An 18,864-nucleotide genomic window follows, 5' to 3' on the forward strand; every position below is an offset into this window, starting at 1 on the left:
TCAACTACTGCTTGTTCTTTCTTCCAGTCAATAAAAGCTGATATCTCAACTTCCCGTCTCAAAGAGAGTTATTGATGGTGCATCACACTGAACTGACAATGCTCAGATAATTTCTTCAATTCCGCCACACACACTGAAATGGACTCCTGTTCCTTTTGATTCCACTTATTAAGCTTAAAATCCTCCAAATAATAATGAATATGGCCCTATCCATTGACAGGCCCACCATTGAGCACGTCTACATGGAATGCTGTTGCAGGAAAGCATCATCCATCATCAGAGATCCCCACCACCCAGTTCATACTTGCTTCTCGCTGCTGCCTCAGGCCTCACTACACTAGGTTCAGGAAACTGCCCGTCAACCATCAAGCTCCTGAACCAAAGGGGATAACTTCACTTGTCCCATCATTGAAATGTTCCAACAATCAGTAGACTCATTTTCAAGGACTCTTCATTTCATGTTTTGATGTTTATTGTTAACTTATCTATTATTATTATTTTCTTTTTATATTTACACAATTCTGCACTCTGACTGAATGCCCAAGTTGGGTGGCCTTTCAATGATTCTGTTATAGTTATTATTCTATAGATGCATTGAGTACGGCCACAAGGAAATAAACCTCAGGGTTGTATATGGTGATAGAAATGTACTTTGAATTGAATTAAATTGACTTTATTTCTTACATCCTTAACATACATGAGGAGTAAAAATCTTTACGTTATGTCTCCGTCTAAATGTGCTATGTGCAGTTATAGCGATTTATAATAAATAGAACAGTCAATGTAACATAGAAATACACTCAGATCAGCGTGAGTTAATCAGTCTGATGGCCTTGTTGAAGAAGCTGTCCTGGAGCCTGTTGGTCCTGGCTTTTATGCTGCCGTGCTGTTTCCCAGATGGAAACAGCTGGAATAGGCGGAGGTTGAGGTGACTCGGGTCTCCGATGATCGCTCAGACCCTTTTTTCACACTTGTCTTTGTAAATGTCCTGAATTATGGGAAGTTCAGATGCACTGGGTTGTCTGAACCATTCTACAGAGTCCTGCGATTATGGGAGTTACAGTTCCCATACCTGGCAGTGATACAGTTAGTCAGGAGGCTCTCAATTGTGCCCCTATAGAAAGTTCTTAGGATTTGGGGGCCATACCAAACTTCTTCAACCATCTGAGGTGAAAGAGTCGCTATTGTGCCTTTTTCTCTACACAGCTAGTGTGTACAGACCAAGTGAGGTCCTCGGTGATGTGGATGCTGAGGAACTTGAAGCTGTTTACCCTCTCAACCCCAGATCCATTGATGTCAATAGGGGTTAGCCCATCTCCATTCCTCCTGCAATCCACAACCAGCTCCTTTGTTTTTCCACCATTGAGGGAGAGATTGGTTTCTTGACACCACCGTGTCAGAGAGATGACACCTTCCCTGTAGGCCACCTCATTATTGTTTGAGATTAGGCCAATCAATGTAGAGTCATCAGCAAATTTAATTAGCAGATTAGAGCTGTGGGTGGTGACACAGTCATGGGTATACAGGGAGTAAAGGAGGGGACTTAGTACACAGCCCCAGCCTTCTAATGGTCCTTGACCTAAACTTACATATGCTAATCCATTTGCTGTCTCTCCTTTCCAAACCACTCACCTGCAACAGGAAGAGCCAGTCAGAGTGGGAGGGAGCAAGCAATGTAGCATTTGATATTGATAATCTGGGTCAAAAATTTGCAACAGAGGCCTAGTTTTACAGAATCTGCAAAATCACAATTTAAATCTGCGATTTAAAACAGAAGTCCTGAGTTGCAGTTAGCAAATCAGTAAGTGCGTGCTGTTAGAAATGACAAAATCCAATCAAGCAGCATGAGATCAAGTTAAAGCTCCGCTATTTCTGAACAGACTGCACCAAGCACGAAAAGGTGTAACAAGTGTTCTTTTACTGCAGAAGAACCTAATAGAAGGGAACATCTGTGAGAGGCCTGGTAGCATATTTTAAATATGTAATTGTATTAATCTAAAATCTCTTAGATTTTCAATGCAATCTATTCAATGTAATTAGATTTACTTTATAAAATGTTCAAGAAAAATCTCTGCAATGGCTGCTTAATTGATATTTTGTAATGTCACTAACTGAGGTCTTTCTGTCTCAGTACTGTTCCCCCAACCTGAAGTATCTGGCAGTCAAATATTGTCCATAGCACCTGCTGAGTGAGCTCTCTGTCACTGTATACATCCCACCCCAGGCAGATGTCAAGCTTGCACTGAAATAATTGAGCATCATGATTCCAAGCATAAAATGGTGCACCTGATGCTTTCACTATCATCACAAGGGCTTCAACCAGGCCACATTTTTCCACTGCTACTTCTTCTAAGATAAGGCTATCCTCTTAACATTTTTCCGAAAGTAATTTAAACAATCATTCATTTAACTTCAATAATGTTACAGATAACATTCAAGCTGCACTTTAGATCCTTGACCAGTGACACTTGCTATCTGGAGGTATTGGTTGCTAGGGAACATGCCCTGATTGATGATGGAATATTTTAATGAGCCAGATAGCAGAGGTCTACTGCCTGCAGTCATCATCTGTGATTGCCCCACATTAGAACTTATCTAATGCAGGTGTAAAAGGACAAAATTTTTAAGCCAAAGCTTCCAAGACTCAGGAAGCAATGCTTGAGCAGTGGATTACTGCTCCAAAGGTTGAACTGAAAGTGACCAGCAAGAAAGCCTCTGACACCGGTGAAAGGTCCACTGGTCAGCTTTTCTGACAGTCAAAGATGTTAAGGTTTGCTAAATTTCAAAGTCAACTACTGCTCAATAATGCAACAACACTGACAGTTAGATATATAAAAGTAAATCAAATTAATTAAAAATAAATCTACCGCTCTTTCATGGTCTTATAGATCTTGCAATGGATCTAAACTGATGCATGACCTAGGAGTTGATTCACTACTGTCAATTCTGGAAAACCTGAACATGTCTAGACTACTTGAGGAGTCCAGGAGCAGAGCATTTTGACAGATATGGTGCCCAGTTCTACAAATAAGTCAGATCTTCCCATTTGACTTCATATGCATGTAATCCCAAGGCTTTCAGGTGTTCACCAGGAAATTCAGGGTCATTGAATTAATTTAATTTTTGATGCAGATGTGTTACAGTTACCCATTTTAATGCAGTGTAGCTTATGGAGTCTGTAAACTGATACATCCCTGATGTTTTCCTCAAATTCAAAATAATTAATTTTGACAAACACTAATACAAATCAAAACAGACTTTCAGCAGCCTATAACTTCCTGCATTATTCCTGTTTCCCTCCTTAAGCAAAGGAATTGTTTTGTTGCCTGGGACCTCTCCTGTGTCCTGTGGCTAGAGAGAATACAAATAATTTCATCAAAGCCTCAACAATCTCCTCTCTTGCTTCTCTCAATAACCTGGGATAGATCCCATCAGGTCCTGGGGATTTATCCATCTTAACGCTCTTCAAGAGACCAAATGCTTTCTCCTTCTTGATGTCAAAATGCCCTAGCATATTAAAATACGTCAGACTGGTCTCACTGTCCTTCTTCTCCTTATTGAATGATGAAGCAAAGTGCTCATTTAGTATCCTTGACACATTGGATTCAGGAATTGTTTTGTTAATCTGGGCTTTCTAGAACTGGGGGTTATCACTTCAAAATGAGGGATCAACCATGGGGAGTCACAGTAGCGTGGCAGTTAGTCCTACACTATTATAGCTTGGGGTGTCGTAGTTTGGAGATCAATTCCAGCACCATCTGTGAGGAACTTGTATGTCCTCCCCATGAACGTGAGGGTTTCCTCTGGGTGCTCTGGTTTCCTCCTGCATTCTGAAGATGTACCAGTTAGTAGATAAATTAGTGATTATAGGTTGTCCTGTGATTGGAACAGTGTTGAATAGTGGGTTACTGCGCAGTGCAGTTCATTGAGCCAAAAGGACCTGTTCAGCACTGTATCTCTGAATAGATAGATAAATAACCATTAAAGACTGAGGTAAGGGGAAAAAAATTCTCTTTACCCAAGGATAGTAAATCTTTGGGAATTCTCTATCTGAACAATAATGAGGCTCAATCATTGTGTTGTGGATAATCATCAATAGATTTTTGTTTTTAAGGGACAGAGAAATATGAGGTTGGGATGATGTGGCAGTCTGGAGCTTCTGGCAATAGTGGAAAGAATATGCCTCTGGTTTTCTGGACCTGAAATCTTCCTGATGCTGTCATGAGCTGTCTGAGAAACAACTCTTTGTCTTCAGGTCTCAGCCCAAAATGTCGATCATTTACTCTTTTCCATAAATGCTGCCTGGCCTGCTGAGTTCCTCCAGGATTTTGTGTGTGTTTTGGCCTAGCACTGGACTCTAGTGGAGACTGAAACACAGATGGAGGATTACCTCGTCTCTCTCCACCCTCACCTTCCCATTATGGGATGGAACTCTCTGACACACTCAGTCTGAAGACAGGGCCTGCAGAGTTATGGAAGGAAATTTGGAATCTATCATTGCACATTACCATTACAGTTTGGGGTATATGGGTGTCCAGGGAGGGGTAACACCTTTGGTGGCAGATGCATCCACCTTCGATCCTCACCTGCCACCCAGCTCTCTCCTGTGGCTCCAAGTAACTGTTTGCATGTGATAGTGGCCACACCCCAGTACACCGCTTCAACAGGTGGGCTAAACCAAGTGAGGATAGCCAGGACCCTCCAACCCCAGTGAGACAGGGATATTACTGCACAAGCACGCGAAGCCGGTTCTAGTGGACTGGGCGAGTGAGGTCAACTACAAGATCCAATGGCTAGCAAGGCAGTGCTGCAGCGCTTTGTGGAGAGTGAAGGGTATGGCAAGGCACCAAAGGCGGCCTGGTCATTCGCTGTAGCCGAGGAAGTCTCCAGTTGTGATGATATTTCATACCACTGAGCAAAGATTTCTGAGGCCAAGAGAGTGGAGCTGCCCCAGTGCAAGGGCTTTTTCACTATAAAACACTTCTGCACAGATTTTATGTCATCGACAGACCACCATCCCCATTACCATTACCATTTCAACACCCATTTGAAAGATTCGCCAATGACAGGATCTAACAACATTGCTGACAAACTCACTTGCGTTGGCACGCTGACATCTATATCATTATTGCCTCTTGCTCAGCGGGTCCAAGGGTCTTCTGGTCATTTGGGGTACAGAGTACCATGGAGTGGTCTAGGCAGTGGGGATTATTCCTTCCCACTGATATAGAAACATAGAAAATAGGTGCAGGAGTAGGCCATTCGGCCCTTTGAGCCTGCACCGCCATTCAGTATGATCATGGCTGATCACCCAACTCAGAACCCTGTACCTGCTTTCTCTCCATACCTACTGATCCCTTTAGCCATAAGGGCCATATCTAACTTCCTCTTAAATATAGCCAATGAACCAGCCTCAACTGTTTCCTGTGGCAGAGAATTCCACAGATTCACCACTCTCTGTGTGAAGAAGTTTTTCCTCATCTCGGTCCTAAAAGGCTTCCCCTTTATCCTTAAACTGTGACCCCTCATTCTGGATTTCCCCAACATCAGAAACAATTTCCCTGCATCTAGCCTGTCCAATCCCTTTAGAATTTTATACATTTCAATAAGATCCCCCCTCAATCTTCTAAATTCCAGTGAGTATAAACCTAGTCAATCTAGTCTTTCTTCATATGAAAGTCCTGCCATCCCAGGAATCAATCTGGTGAACCTTCTCTGTACTTCCTCTATGGCAAGAATGTCTTTCCTCAGATTAGGGGACCAAAACTGCATACAATAATCTAGGTGTAGTCTCACCAAGGCCTTGTACAATTGCAGTAGAACCTCCCTGCTCCTGTACTCAAATCCTTTTGCTATGAATGCCAACATACCATTTGCCTTTTTCACCGCCTGCTGTACCTGCATGCCCACTTTCAATGACTGGTGTACAATGACACCCAGGTCTCGCTGCACCTCCCCTTTTCCTAATCGGTCACCATTCAGATCTGTTTTCCCGTTCTTGCAACCAAAGTGGATAACCTCACATTTATCCACATTAAATTGCATCTGCCATGAATTTGCCCACTCACCTAACCTATCCAAGTCACCCTGTATCCTCGTAGTATCCTCCTCACAGCTAACACCGCCACCCAGCTTTGTATCATACGCAAACTTGGAGATGCTGCATTTAATTCCCTCGATGTAGCTGACAAAGTGGTAGGGAATTGTGGGCTATGTTTAGATACTAAGGACCAACAGCTTCCAAAATTACCCTTGGCTGCCATTCCCTGTGGGTGCTCAGATTTGGCAAATAGATTATGTTGGTGCCTGTGATTCCAGGACTTCCTCGCTATGGCAAACAGTTAATCTGGTTTTATGGTAGAAATCCCTACTGTTAAAGCTAATCAGGATGGTACCCTTCAGGGATTAGCACGTCTTGTTTCTGCTTATGGTGATCCCCTTGAAATTCAATCTGATAATGGTTCCAGGGTACAAGAGGGAGTTGTCTCTAATGGTGTACAGTGGGTATTGCATGTCCACTATTATCCTCAGGATGGTGGCCTAATTGAACAAATTAATGGCCTATTAAAATAGCAAATTTGCTTACTTACTTCTGCCCTTACCTTATCTGGATGGTTACCTGTCTTTCTCGGTGCTTTGTATAATTTGAACAACCGCCCCTTGAAAGAAGGTACTCCCGTTTTGTTTATAATAGGACAGTCTATTTCTTTTGCCCCTGGTAGCACATCTGAATGTGCAGGTAAAGAGCCAACTGAGTTCTGCGGCGGGTGGGGATGATCTTGGGTAACATACCCGTCTTCCCCTCTAGTGGAGGGTAAGATTATAGCCGACAGACAAGGATATACATATTGGGTGATGGAATGAGAACAAACCCATCCTGGGTGTGTGGATGAGGGTAAACTGACTAAAATGGAATGAAAACATTTTTAACTATCTCTCAGTTCTTGTTCTTTTTAAAGGTTCCTGCTGGAACGTTGCTTTGTTCTGTTTTAATACTTGCCTTGTGTTTTGTTGGATGTCAGGTTTCTGTTGAGACCTGACAACCCACTAATAGTCCAGTGATTTGTAAAATCTATATTGTTGGTCTGGGAAAAGATATACATTATATGATTTGTGCAAATTAGGAATACGGTGGGCCAAAAAGTGGGAGGGAATGTTGTACATCTAGAGTGACTGGCCTCAAATGACATTTTTGTGAAACAAGTACTAAATTGATTGCTATTTGACTCTTGCATTCACAACCACAATGTCATGTTTTACTCTTGCTGTTTGAATTGACAAGATGTTGTTGACCCAACCCCCGGGATGAGGACATTATTTTAATGTGAATGTTGAGGCTAACCCTTGGACTTGTATAACTTTTCATATTTTAAAAGTGGTCATAATATTAATTTTAATCATCCAATGGATATTAATATGTGTTCTTCATTTTCAGCAGAAAGAAGAATTCTGCCTAAACAGACATTCAAGGGGCAGACCTTGGTCTATTAGAATCAGAGTCACTTTATTGGCAGTATATGAAACATACCAGAACTGATTGTGGTTCGGTGCCAAGCATAAAGCACAAGACAATACCATAACAGACAATACAATAGGAACCAACAAGTCACAAGACAATAGTGCAAACAGCCACGAGCAATCAACAATTAGAACGGACAAATGCACAAACGTAATAATCAAACTAAAACAAATGTGAACAAATCAACAGACTCAATCATTATCAACAAAACATGGAGAGCAGGAAAAACATTTAACAGATGGTATGAGTAGATTTTGTAAATCAATGAATGAATGTCTGTCAGGTCAAATGACAACTTAACTCTTTCTGAATGCTTAGCATATGGAGTCTGTAGAGTAAACAATGAGTAACCATTAAAATAAGAATGTCTGGCAATTGGTTAGGTAGCTGACTTGATGGATTCTTTTTGGATTGGGCTTATTGTTTATATATGTAAACATCAATGCATCTTTTGAAATCCAAGGCAAGTTAAGTGTCCAGTCACTGGGAAATTAAGGAATGTTGTGTGCTATGACATAACAAGGAGTGACCATTTAAATGTCTAATTGATTTATGAGGACTGTGTAAATGGGCACGTGTTGTTTAAATGAAAGAAACCAGACTGAGTTGATAGAGTGATTACAAAAAAGTCAAAATCTGTCTGTCTGTCTTGTGGTTGTTCTGCACTTGCAAAGCTCGTTGCAACACACAAAAAATGCTGGAGGAACTCAGCAGGTCAGGCAGCATCTGTGGAAATGAATAAGCAGTCAGCATTTCCAGCTCAGTCCCTTCTTCAGGACTGAGAAGGAAGGGGGAAGATGCCAGAGGAAGTGGGAAGAGGCCAGCTGGAAGGTGATAGGTGAAACCAGGTGGGTGGGGAAGTCAAGAGCTGGAGAAGAGGGACTCTGATGGGAGAGAAGAATGGACCACAGGAGGAAGATATGGAGGAGGGGAGCCAGGGGGATGTAATAGCAGGTGAAAATAAGTAAAAAGTCTGAGAGGGGAATAAAGGGGGGGAGGAATTAGTTTACCAGAAAGAAAAATTGATATTCATCAGGTTGGAGGGCACCCAGATAGAACATGTTGCTCCTCCACCCTGAGGGTCACTTCATCTTGGCACAAGAGGAGACCTGAACTGACATGTTGGAATGGGAATGCAAAAGGGAATTAAAATCTTTGGCTACCGGGAAATCCCACTTGTGGAATATATATTTTGTGGTGTATGTATTGACCTGCTTTTTGGGATTTTCTTCGGACTTCATCTGCAACCAGAAATCATGATCGTGAATTATGATTTAGGACCCAGGGGTGGTTTTATGAGTGAGTTAGACTTTCATTCCCCCGTCAACAGTGACAATCAACTGGCGACTAAGAGTCATGAGCCTAGAAATCATTGTGACTTGCTATGTAATATTTTGTCTGGTTATTTGCATTTTCTATTTTACGATAATAAATAAGGCTCAAGTTACTTTGTTGTGCTTGTATGCTTGTTACCACATCTCCTGGACACTTGAAATTTTGGGTCTGATCAGCCCAGCCAATTGCAGCTTGGCAGAAGACCAGCTAGATTGCGTTCGGAAGCAGACTGCTGCAGGCTTGCTCTTGATGACAATATTCATGGACTCAAGGATTTGGCAATATTATTTTTTGTATGACTGTATGCTGACTGATATCTTGTATGTAACTTATGCAGTACTATTGGTACTGTGCACCTTGGCCTTTGCATTTGGCTGTTTTTATGGGTAGTCGTGTATAGTTGAACAGCGATCAAACCTGAACTTGAGGTACAGTTTGGCCTGACAGTGGTATGTTATTCACCACATGCTGAACACTGGACAGAAAGATCTCAAGTTGTGATCAGACTACACCACATCCACCTCCATCACTCACATACACCCTACTCTGCAGTTATTGAAAGTAAAATTATCATCAATCGGAAATAGCATGGGAACAAAACATAACATTTTGTGTGTAAGTGTAGAGGTCATAATAACAGAGTCGAAAGAAGTCATGTGTGGTCCATTCAGCTTTATGCATATGGAACATTAAAACTTCAGGCCACAATGGCATTGGTTGTTATTTTGCACATATCCTTCACAAAATAAATCCAAAAAGTTCATTTTCTGCAGTGTTAAGCAACATTTTTGCATTTCTGTGAAGTTTTAAGCAACAACTCAATCTTTTTAAGTAGAAGTCAACAAATATATATCGATTAATAACGTGCTTTTAATAATCCATTCAAAAGTTATATAAATTGTAAAATGTCATATGAATACTTAAATTGTTACACATACTATGTACATTATGTTGATGTGAAAAGTTTGTACAAAAAGTGTGAATTTGAAAACAAAGATGTTGGGATTTTTTTTTAAAGTTAATATTCTTTACAAACTTATACCCATGTTATTTTACATTTGACCTTAGCCAGAAAATAGTGATTAACAAGTTACAAAATAGGCTGCTCTCTTTGCACATCTGGATGCCTTAAGCATTAATATCAAAAGTGCAATGGCAACAACACATTTCATGTTTATTGTTTAAAATTCTGTAACACTGCAAATATTGTAAATCTGAAATTAAACCGTCTTTAGAAATGCTCAGCAAGCCAGACACTGCAAAAATGAAATACATCCAAAATATTTTAATTTATGTAGCACCTTTAATGCAGCAAAACATCGCAATGAGCTTCCTAGAGTCATAGGAAAGATTAATCAAGCCAAAGGCAGAAAAACTGAGGTATTAAAATCTTGGTTAAACAGACAGGTTTTAAGAATGGTTTAAGCATACAAAGAGATGTTGAGGGATTTGGGAAAATGTCAAAATTATGTGATGCTTATCCATGTGACACTTAAAATATTAAGTTATCTTTGAGATTCTAGTTGATATACTGTAGATGTCCATTGTTTCAAGTTTACCTTTAAAACTGGTGCATATAAGTAAATTAAAAATATAACAGGTGCTGGATTTATCGGTATCTGTGGACAATGAGATGCAGTAAGGGTGGTTGTAATACAAACACAGATGTTGATCTCAGGCCAATGTTTTGTAGTGAAGATATGAAGATGGATAAGTATTTGTACATTTTTGATTATAGCTGGGGGAGTTGAAAGGTTTAAACATACCCTCAAGATGAATTGATGCAATAGCATCAAGAGTGATGCCTGACCTTTGGAAGAATATTCGGAATGATAGTGCAAGTTATTTCCTTTTTTTTTATTTGTTAAAACATTGTTGAACATCCTTGTTCATTAGGCTAGCAAGTACTTGCAATGCGCCACACATCATATAATATGCAATTGTGTGACTTTTTGGACATTTCAATTTGCGCCAGCAACACTGACAGTTTTACAAGGGACCCTTATCATAAGTTGAAAGTGTTTGGGATTGCTTCCAGTCAATTGTACATAAGCAGAAAAAAGTTTACAGAAATGATGAAGCTTAAAGTTACAATGACAGCTGTGCTGATTTCATTAATATATGCAGCGAGAGGCTCATGAGGATTGTGTACATACTCTAATATTCACCTATAATCATTTCACTTTGGATGATCAGCATTTGGAGTTGGAAATGCAATGAGATACTTTGACTATTCCAATATATTTGCCTAAGTCTTTGAATGTAACTTGAACAGAGGCACACCAGGCAGTTGTTAGTCCAGTAAGGTTAAAGATGATTTCAGGTCTCTGTATAAACAGAGGACAGCTGATTCAGACATCGGTCAACGGTGCTAATCTGGAAGAGTCCATTGTCTTCTGGTTCATTCCGAAGTGTTTCTCCGAATGTGCCTTGAGATTCTGGGACAATGTCAAACCCTATGGAGAGAATTCCACATGTATACTATCAATGGCAGTAATTTGGGAAACTTTCAGTCTCAGCACAAAGCCTCAATAGATTCGAGCACAAATCACAGAAAAGGCAGTAGGATCAGTATAACCACTATTGCTTTCATATAATAAGGCATAAGCTGATAAATTTAGCACTGAAATGCAATTCTTGGAAGTATTTCAAGTGGTAATGGGTTCTGAATCATTCATTCTATCCATTCTTGTTTTGTACTGTTGAAGGTTTAAAAAGTTTAATGGGGGAGCTTTTACATGAAAACTAATCTCTTGGTAATGCCTGAACAGTATGCATGCAGAAAAATACATGCTTTACATGTACTAAAATAGTTTTTATATTACTCTTATACATGTACACAGAGGAAAAGTGAGTCCTAACACAGTAATGTGGCATTTCCATTTTTGTATGCATTCCACCCTCTCTAGGAAAGTGTCATTCACTCCCTGCTTTTGTATTTAAGACACAGACTATTAGGGAACTGGACTAGGGTTTGCTAAAGCTATTTTCTTTACATCAGAAGTGTGTTTAATAATTTCAGACAAGAATTCTTGAACCCAATTTCTAAATGTGAAAGACAGTTCCCAAACAATTTATACTTTAATAATATAGAATATTTATATAATATTGCTATATTTAGGATAAAATAGTGGATGTTAGGTTTTCTAATTAATAGTCAGAGTTTAATCTTTATTTTAAAAATTTATAGTTAACATCATCTAATTCTTATTAAATACCTCAAAGTACTTGAACTAGATTTTGACAAAGACACCACATTTGACAAAGTAAAGTTAAAATTGCCTAATAACTATAAATACAACTTTGTCCAGTTCAGACAGTGATATAGTGAATTTTAAAAAGTGCTTAATTAAATTTGGCAGTGCATAAATTTACTAAATTTAATAGGTAGTGTAGTTTAGCTCACTAGGCATTTCAATTTAGTGATAATCTATCTTGGTTGGCATGGTTGAGACCGCATAATTACAACCTGTGACTGGAAACAGGCCTTCAAGTAACTGACAAAGATATCTAAATGGATTCTGTTTATTTCTAGTTACACTCTAGAAAAAAAAGCAAATTAATTTAATCAATGTTATACCATCAAGATAAAATACTGTTTGAGAAAATTAACCTGGTGCACAAACAGAATGCATTTGAAAGATAACACTGGACAACAAAGATTTTGCTTCCTGAATACCTGTAGGTGTAGCTTATGAATTTTGGGCTACTGATCATGAAAATCACCATGAAATTTCCCTATCATGCACCATTTTTTAAAATAAACACGTTTATTTTTTCAATTCATAATTCAAGTCAATTAAAATGTTGCCAACAATGTAAGCTGTAAAGTTTCCTCTCTTGCCCAGGCATGCTTTTAGGCAGCACGGCTGCTCCATGGCAGGACAGGTTTTAGTAATAATTATTGGGTTCAGGACTGTAAGGATGGAATTTACTATCACCAGCCACAAAAATTTCTAAGAAGGATTTTGATATTTGAGACAGGTGCTTCCCAGAATAACTGATGCCAAGAAGGAAAGCATTTTTGTTGGTCCACAAATCACACCGGTCATCAATGACAGGGAATTTGAAGAATTTCTAGTGGGACCAGAGAAAATCACATGGAAGGTATTCAAGGAAGTTGATGAAATTTTTCTCGGCATCTACAGAGCACCAAACTACATGCAGCTGGTTGAAAGCGTGCTTCAAGCATATAAAACCATGAGATGCAACATGTCACTAAAGATTCATTTTCTGCATTCCCATTTAGACTTCTTCCCTGCAAATCTTGGTGCTGTTAGTGACGAGCATGGTGAAAGGTTTCACCAGGACATTGCGGTCATGGGGAAAAGATACCAGGGCAACTGGAATCCATCAATGCTGGTGAATTATTGTTGGACACTTAAACGAAAAGCCTCAGACACTGAGTACAAATGAAAATCATTAACAAAATATTTTGAACTTAGTTGAACTATTGCAAAGCATCAGCACCAGTATGCAATTAAACACATTATATTGAAAAAAAGTTAATTTGTCATTTCTCCAAATTCCTACATGATACAAGCAGTCTGAAATTATATTTGTGTTCATCTTCAAGCAGTCTATCATAAAGAAATAAAAAATTCTGAGGAAGCAACACTTTTGAAAAAATTTGTTGTCCAGTGTCCGTATTAAGATATGCGTTCAGTCTGTATTTGTTGTTGGGTTTAAGAAGCAAGAATTTGCTGGTACATACAATGTTATCAATAATTTATTTTGCCTTCAACCGTAGGTTTTTTGGGGGGTGGGAGCTAGCCAGGCGTTGTTGCTGTCTATGAAAACCGAAGTTGGTTCCTGTCAATAGAGAAAAAGCAGGCATGCAAGCTTTTTCTTTGCTTCATAGTGTGAGAAGTGGAACCCTCTAGCAGTGTTGTTAGCAAATTTTAAAACTGCAGAATCTGAGTGTATCTGGTGAATTAAATATTCAAGTTGCTCAATACTCAATATTCATTATTCATTTTCAATATCAATATTTAATTAGAGTTTTTAACATTAAGTTGTTCTTAATCTGGCTGAGTGGTGCCATACGAACAACCTCTTACTCAATGTCAGCAAAACCTAAAAGCTGATTATTGACTTCAGGAGAAAAAAACCATAAGTCCATGATCGAGTCCTCATTGGAGGATTGGAGGAGGAGAGGGTCTGCAACTTTATATTCCTCTGTGTTATCATTTCAGAAGACTGGTCCTGGGCCCAGCACCTAAGTGCAATTACAAAGAAAGCATGCCAGCACCTCAACTTCCTTAAGAGCTTGTGAAGATTCAGCATGACATTTGAAACTTTGGTAAACATCTATAGTTGTGTAGTGGAGAGTGTATTGACTGGCTGCATCACAGCCTGGATTGGAACCAATGCCCTTAAACAGAAAACCCTACAAAAAGTATTGGATGCAGCCCAGTTCATCACGGGTAAAGCCCTTCCCACCATTGAGCACATCAACACAAAAAGTTGTCGCAGGAAAGCAACATCCATTGTCAGGGTCCCTCACCACCCAGGACATGCTCTCTTCTCACTGCTGCCATCTGGAAGAAGGTACAGAAGCCTCAGGATACACCACCAGGTTCAGGAACAGTTATTACCCCTTAACCATCAGACTCTTGAACCAAAGGGGATAAAGTCACTCAACTTCACTTGCCCTATCATCGAAATGTTCCCACAACCTATGGACTCATTTTCAAGGATGATTCATCTCATGGTCTCAATATTTATTGTTTACTTATTTATTATTATTTCTTTCTTTTCATACTTGCACAGTTTGTTGTCTTTTGCATACCGGTTGAATGCCCAAGTCGGTGCAGTCTTTCATTGATTCTGCTACGGTTATTATTCTATTATGGATTTACTGAGTATGCCTATAAGAAAATGAATCTCTGGCGTGTATAAGGTGACAAACAAGTACTTTGATAATACATTTACTTTGAACAATATCTTAATTCAGTCATTTCAGAGGGTAATTCAGAGTTAGCTGCATTGTCATGGCTGTGAAGTCACATTTCCAAGAATCATCTTGCGAAGGTAGTTTATTTCTTTCCTGGAAATACATGGCTGAACCAAAGTGGTGACAGCCCTTGACAACCTTAACAGAAAAATCTCAGCTGTGCTAGAATGTAAGAAAGTATCTAACACCACTGGGCTGAAAGAATTTTTAAACCTAAATGCGGTAGTTAACATATCTTGGACATTAAAGGAACTGCAATATTTAATGGAATTTTATCTCAGGTATGTCCAGAAACCAAAGCTGTAGATGAATTCTCACTTGGCAAGATCTATTTCAACTTTTATCTGACCAATATACATGTAATTACAATGAGATCAGCAGACAGACCAAACCCTTTATCATTGTATTTTGTTCAACTGTATAAATCATATGATAGCCATATAAATTTTACTTTGTGAGCACCAAAAATCATTACCTATATTTTAAGCAAGCTGGCTATTTTGTGCATTTTTTTTATTGCTTTTCTATTTAAAAGCCAGGCCTCTACACAGTTTTAATCAACAAATTAGACTTGCCAATCACCATCACCCGCAGTTCTCAACAGAGTGAACAGCTATATGTAACCACCTCCTCTCTCTGTAAGGTTCTTGCATTTTATTAAACAATACACTGTCAATAAATTTCCTGCAGTATGAAAGGGACAACAGCAATGGGAAGTAACTTTCTAAACTACTACAACGGAGTACAAATTCGTGGTATTTTATTACATGTAATAACAAATCTGCTCAAACAATTAGCAGATTAGACATGGTGCAGAAACAGTACCTCATTCACTTACCTAATTGATCATTTATTTTGTTTATATAAATGTTTGCCCTTGAATTTTTTTAAAGTCGTTTAAGTGTTTTGAATTTTTAAATAGGTTTTTTAATATAGTTTGAGTATTTTTGCAGTAGTTTTGAATCTTTCTGAAAGTTTAGATATCAAACATTTTGAGAGATGATTGTGGTTTAGTCAGATTTCCCAGGTTCTTCTAAGTAATTGACTATACACGGTCCACAAGTTAAATGTGGGTGCCTCACTGCTGACCACAACCTCTAGGCAATGGTTTTACTGCCTACTACAATTCTCCATCAATTCTTTTTTAGCATTAATGCACTCATTATTACCAAATGGGAGCCTAATTGCAAACCTTGCTGTTCTTCTCACAATACGGAGAAATACCATTCATATTTCTTGCATTAAAGATCAACGTAAAGGTGGACCTGAATCACAAGATCCTGATTGTAGCCGTATATGGCTGTTCCTTACCAACTTTGTATTCTCTCTTTCCTGTATTCTGGCTTACAAATGACTGGCTTATAGACATCCTATAAATATGAATGAGTGTTTGGAAGACCAGCAGGATGGGTGGGAATGGATTTTCTAGCTGTGAAGGGCTGCGGGCATCTTCTCTCCCACAAGCCCGGCCGCCATGGCACCACAGTCATGGGGCTGAGCCATGCAGAGCTAGAATGCTGAGCAGGCTCACTTGCTTACTCAGCAAGTCAGAGAGGCCAACTAGGGCTGCCTACTCTCCCATCACTGCCGTTTCAGTGATCCATCCCCAAACATTATGTTTCTGTCAGACATAAACAGTTCAGCTTACTAACAGCTCTCCAGAACAGAGCCTGTAGTAACCTGGGGACTGCCTGGAGTGAAATTATCTCAACATCTACCCTGTCAAGCTCCCTGAGGATCTTATGCTGCATATCTGAAAACTATTATTTTCTAAAGTCCAGGGTAAACACACTTAAAATGTCTTGATAAGACAACCCTCTCATCCCAAGAATTAGTCTGATGAATGTCCTTTGGACTGCCTCCAATGCTATTACATATATTATTCTTTAGGTTAGGGAAACAAAACTGAGCACAGTATTTCAAGTGGACCTCACCAGCAATGGCAAGTAACTTCAAATTATTTCCCGGTTTTCACCATCATTCCACCAATTAGGTAAATCCAGATGATTCAGACCATGTCCTTACTCCCTGTTCATGCAGTTCTTGACAGTTAACCGTGCCTAATCTATTTAGATAAATTTATTATTATTTTCCATTTTAATAACCTCTACAAGATCATCCTTAAGCACTTCTGCTCAAAGACAAACTGTTCTAAAACTGAGAGCCCTGGCATTAAAACTGGCACCGTGTCCTGTTTTACAATAATTGCAGCTTGATGTCTCTCATTTCCAGTCATTAGAATCAGATAAAGTCTGACAAAGATATTGTTGAGTTCAATCACAACATCTAATTTATTTGCAAATACTTGTTATAGAAACATAGAAAAGAGGGCAGGAGAAGATTTATCAGCCCTAATAAGTGGTTCCACCATTCAGTATGGTAGTGACTGATCCTCTGTCTCAACATCGTATCTCTTGATCCTGTGTTCAGAAATCTATGTACCATCTTAAGTACATTCAACAACTTGATCACCACCAATTTTTTATGGCAAAGTATTCCACTGGTTCGCAATCTTTTAAGCAAAGCAATTTCTCATCTTAGTCCGAAATGTTATACCGCATATCCTGAGAGTGTTTTCAATCAGGCTAACTGTCAACCATTTGAAACATCCATCTCCTATACACTGTGGTCACTTTATTAGGTACAGTTATGCACTTGCTCGTTAATGCAACTAACTAATCAGCCAATCAAATGGCAGCAACTCAAAGCATAAAAGCATGCAGGCATGGTCAAGAGGTTCATTTGTTGTTCAGAACAAATATCAGAATAGTGAAGAAATGTGATTGAGGTGACTTTGACCGCGGAGTGATTGCTGGGACCAGAAAAAGTGGATTGACTATCTCAGAAACTGCTGATCTCCTGAGATGTTTACGCTGTCTCTAGAGTTTTCAGAGAATGGTGCGAGAAACCAAAAAAAAAAATCCAGTGAGTGGCAATTCTGTGGATGAAAATGCCTTGTTAATGAGCAAGGTCACAGGAGAATAACCAAACTTGTGCAAATTAACAGGAAGGTGACAGTAACTCAGATAACTGTGTGTTGCAACTGCAGTGTGCAGAGTATCATCTCTGAATGCACAACACTCTGAACCTTGAAATGGACAGGATACAGCAACGGACATACACTCAGTGGTCACCTTATTAGGTATAGGAGGTACCTAATAAAGTGTACACTGAGTGTACATGTGCAAATCCTATTAGAATTTTATATGCTTCAATAAGGCTCCCTCAGATTCTTCCAAACTCACTTAATTTATTTTAATATAAATCACCTTGAAGACTGTTGTGGATTCTTCACAATGTATAAAAAATGTCCTCCTCCATAAACTGACAACCAAGTTATCAGTTACTTCAGTGGCTTCCTATCTTTTAGGGTGATTAGGCTTTCATTCTCTATTTCTTCAGTACATACTTTTTACTGATACTAATTTCCTTTAATTCCTCCTTTTCATTTGACTCTTGGTTCCCTGGCATTTCTAGGAAGTAATTAGCTCCCCTCTTCCATAAAGGCAGAATCAAAGTATTTTTTAATTGCTGTGCCATTTTCTTTCCTTCCCCATAATAAATTCTCCCATTACTTACTTTTAGAGATATACATTTGTCTTCGCCATTCTTTTTTCTCTTTACTTATTACTCTATGATCTACAGTTATATTCTTCCAAGTTTACTCTCATATTCTATTTTTCCTCTCTTGCTCCTTTTTGACTGAATTCTAAAATGCTCCCAATCACAAGGCTTACTACTTTTTCAGAAAGTTTATATGCATTCATTTTGGATTTTCAATCTTATACAATTCGTAGCTTCTTTTTCTGCCATCATCGGATCATTTTCTCCCCTTTTGTTTTCATTTTATACAAGAAAGGAATGTAAAACTATTACAGTTCCTATCATTCTTTGCTTAAGTACTAGTTATTCCCACTTAACTATCAAGTATTTTAATGAATCTTCTCAATCTATCAAGGCGGACTCTCACTTTTCCCATCTTCATAGCTTTCTTTGTTTACAACTTGTACACTAGTTTCAGATCAAATTACTTCACTTTGTGAAGCTTTCTTAT

General features: G+C 38.9%; 1 protein-coding gene across 4 annotated transcripts in view; it reads right to left on the minus strand.

Moving 5' to 3' along the window:
* Nucleotides 1-7,525: 7,525 nt before the first annotated feature.
* Nucleotides 7,526-18,864, minus strand: part of LOC132402058 (zinc finger protein GLIS3-like) — a 371,909-nt gene continuing 360,570 nt past the window's right edge. For all 4 annotated transcript variants that reach the window (XM_059984584.1, XM_059984585.1, XM_059984583.1 and 1 more), the window contains one exon: nucleotides 7,526-11,310. In XM_059984584.1, coding sequence (XP_059840567.1) covers nucleotides 11,174-11,310 — 137 coding nt within the window. In that variant the 3' untranslated portion in view covers nucleotides 7,526-11,173. The remainder of the gene's footprint in view (nucleotides 11,311-18,864) is intronic.

This window comes from Hypanus sabinus, chromosome 11 (genome assembly GCF_030144855.1).
Source record: "Hypanus sabinus isolate sHypSab1 chromosome 11, sHypSab1.hap1, whole genome shotgun sequence".
Classification (NCBI taxonomy): Eukaryota; Metazoa; Chordata; class Chondrichthyes; order Myliobatiformes; family Dasyatidae; genus Hypanus; species Hypanus sabinus.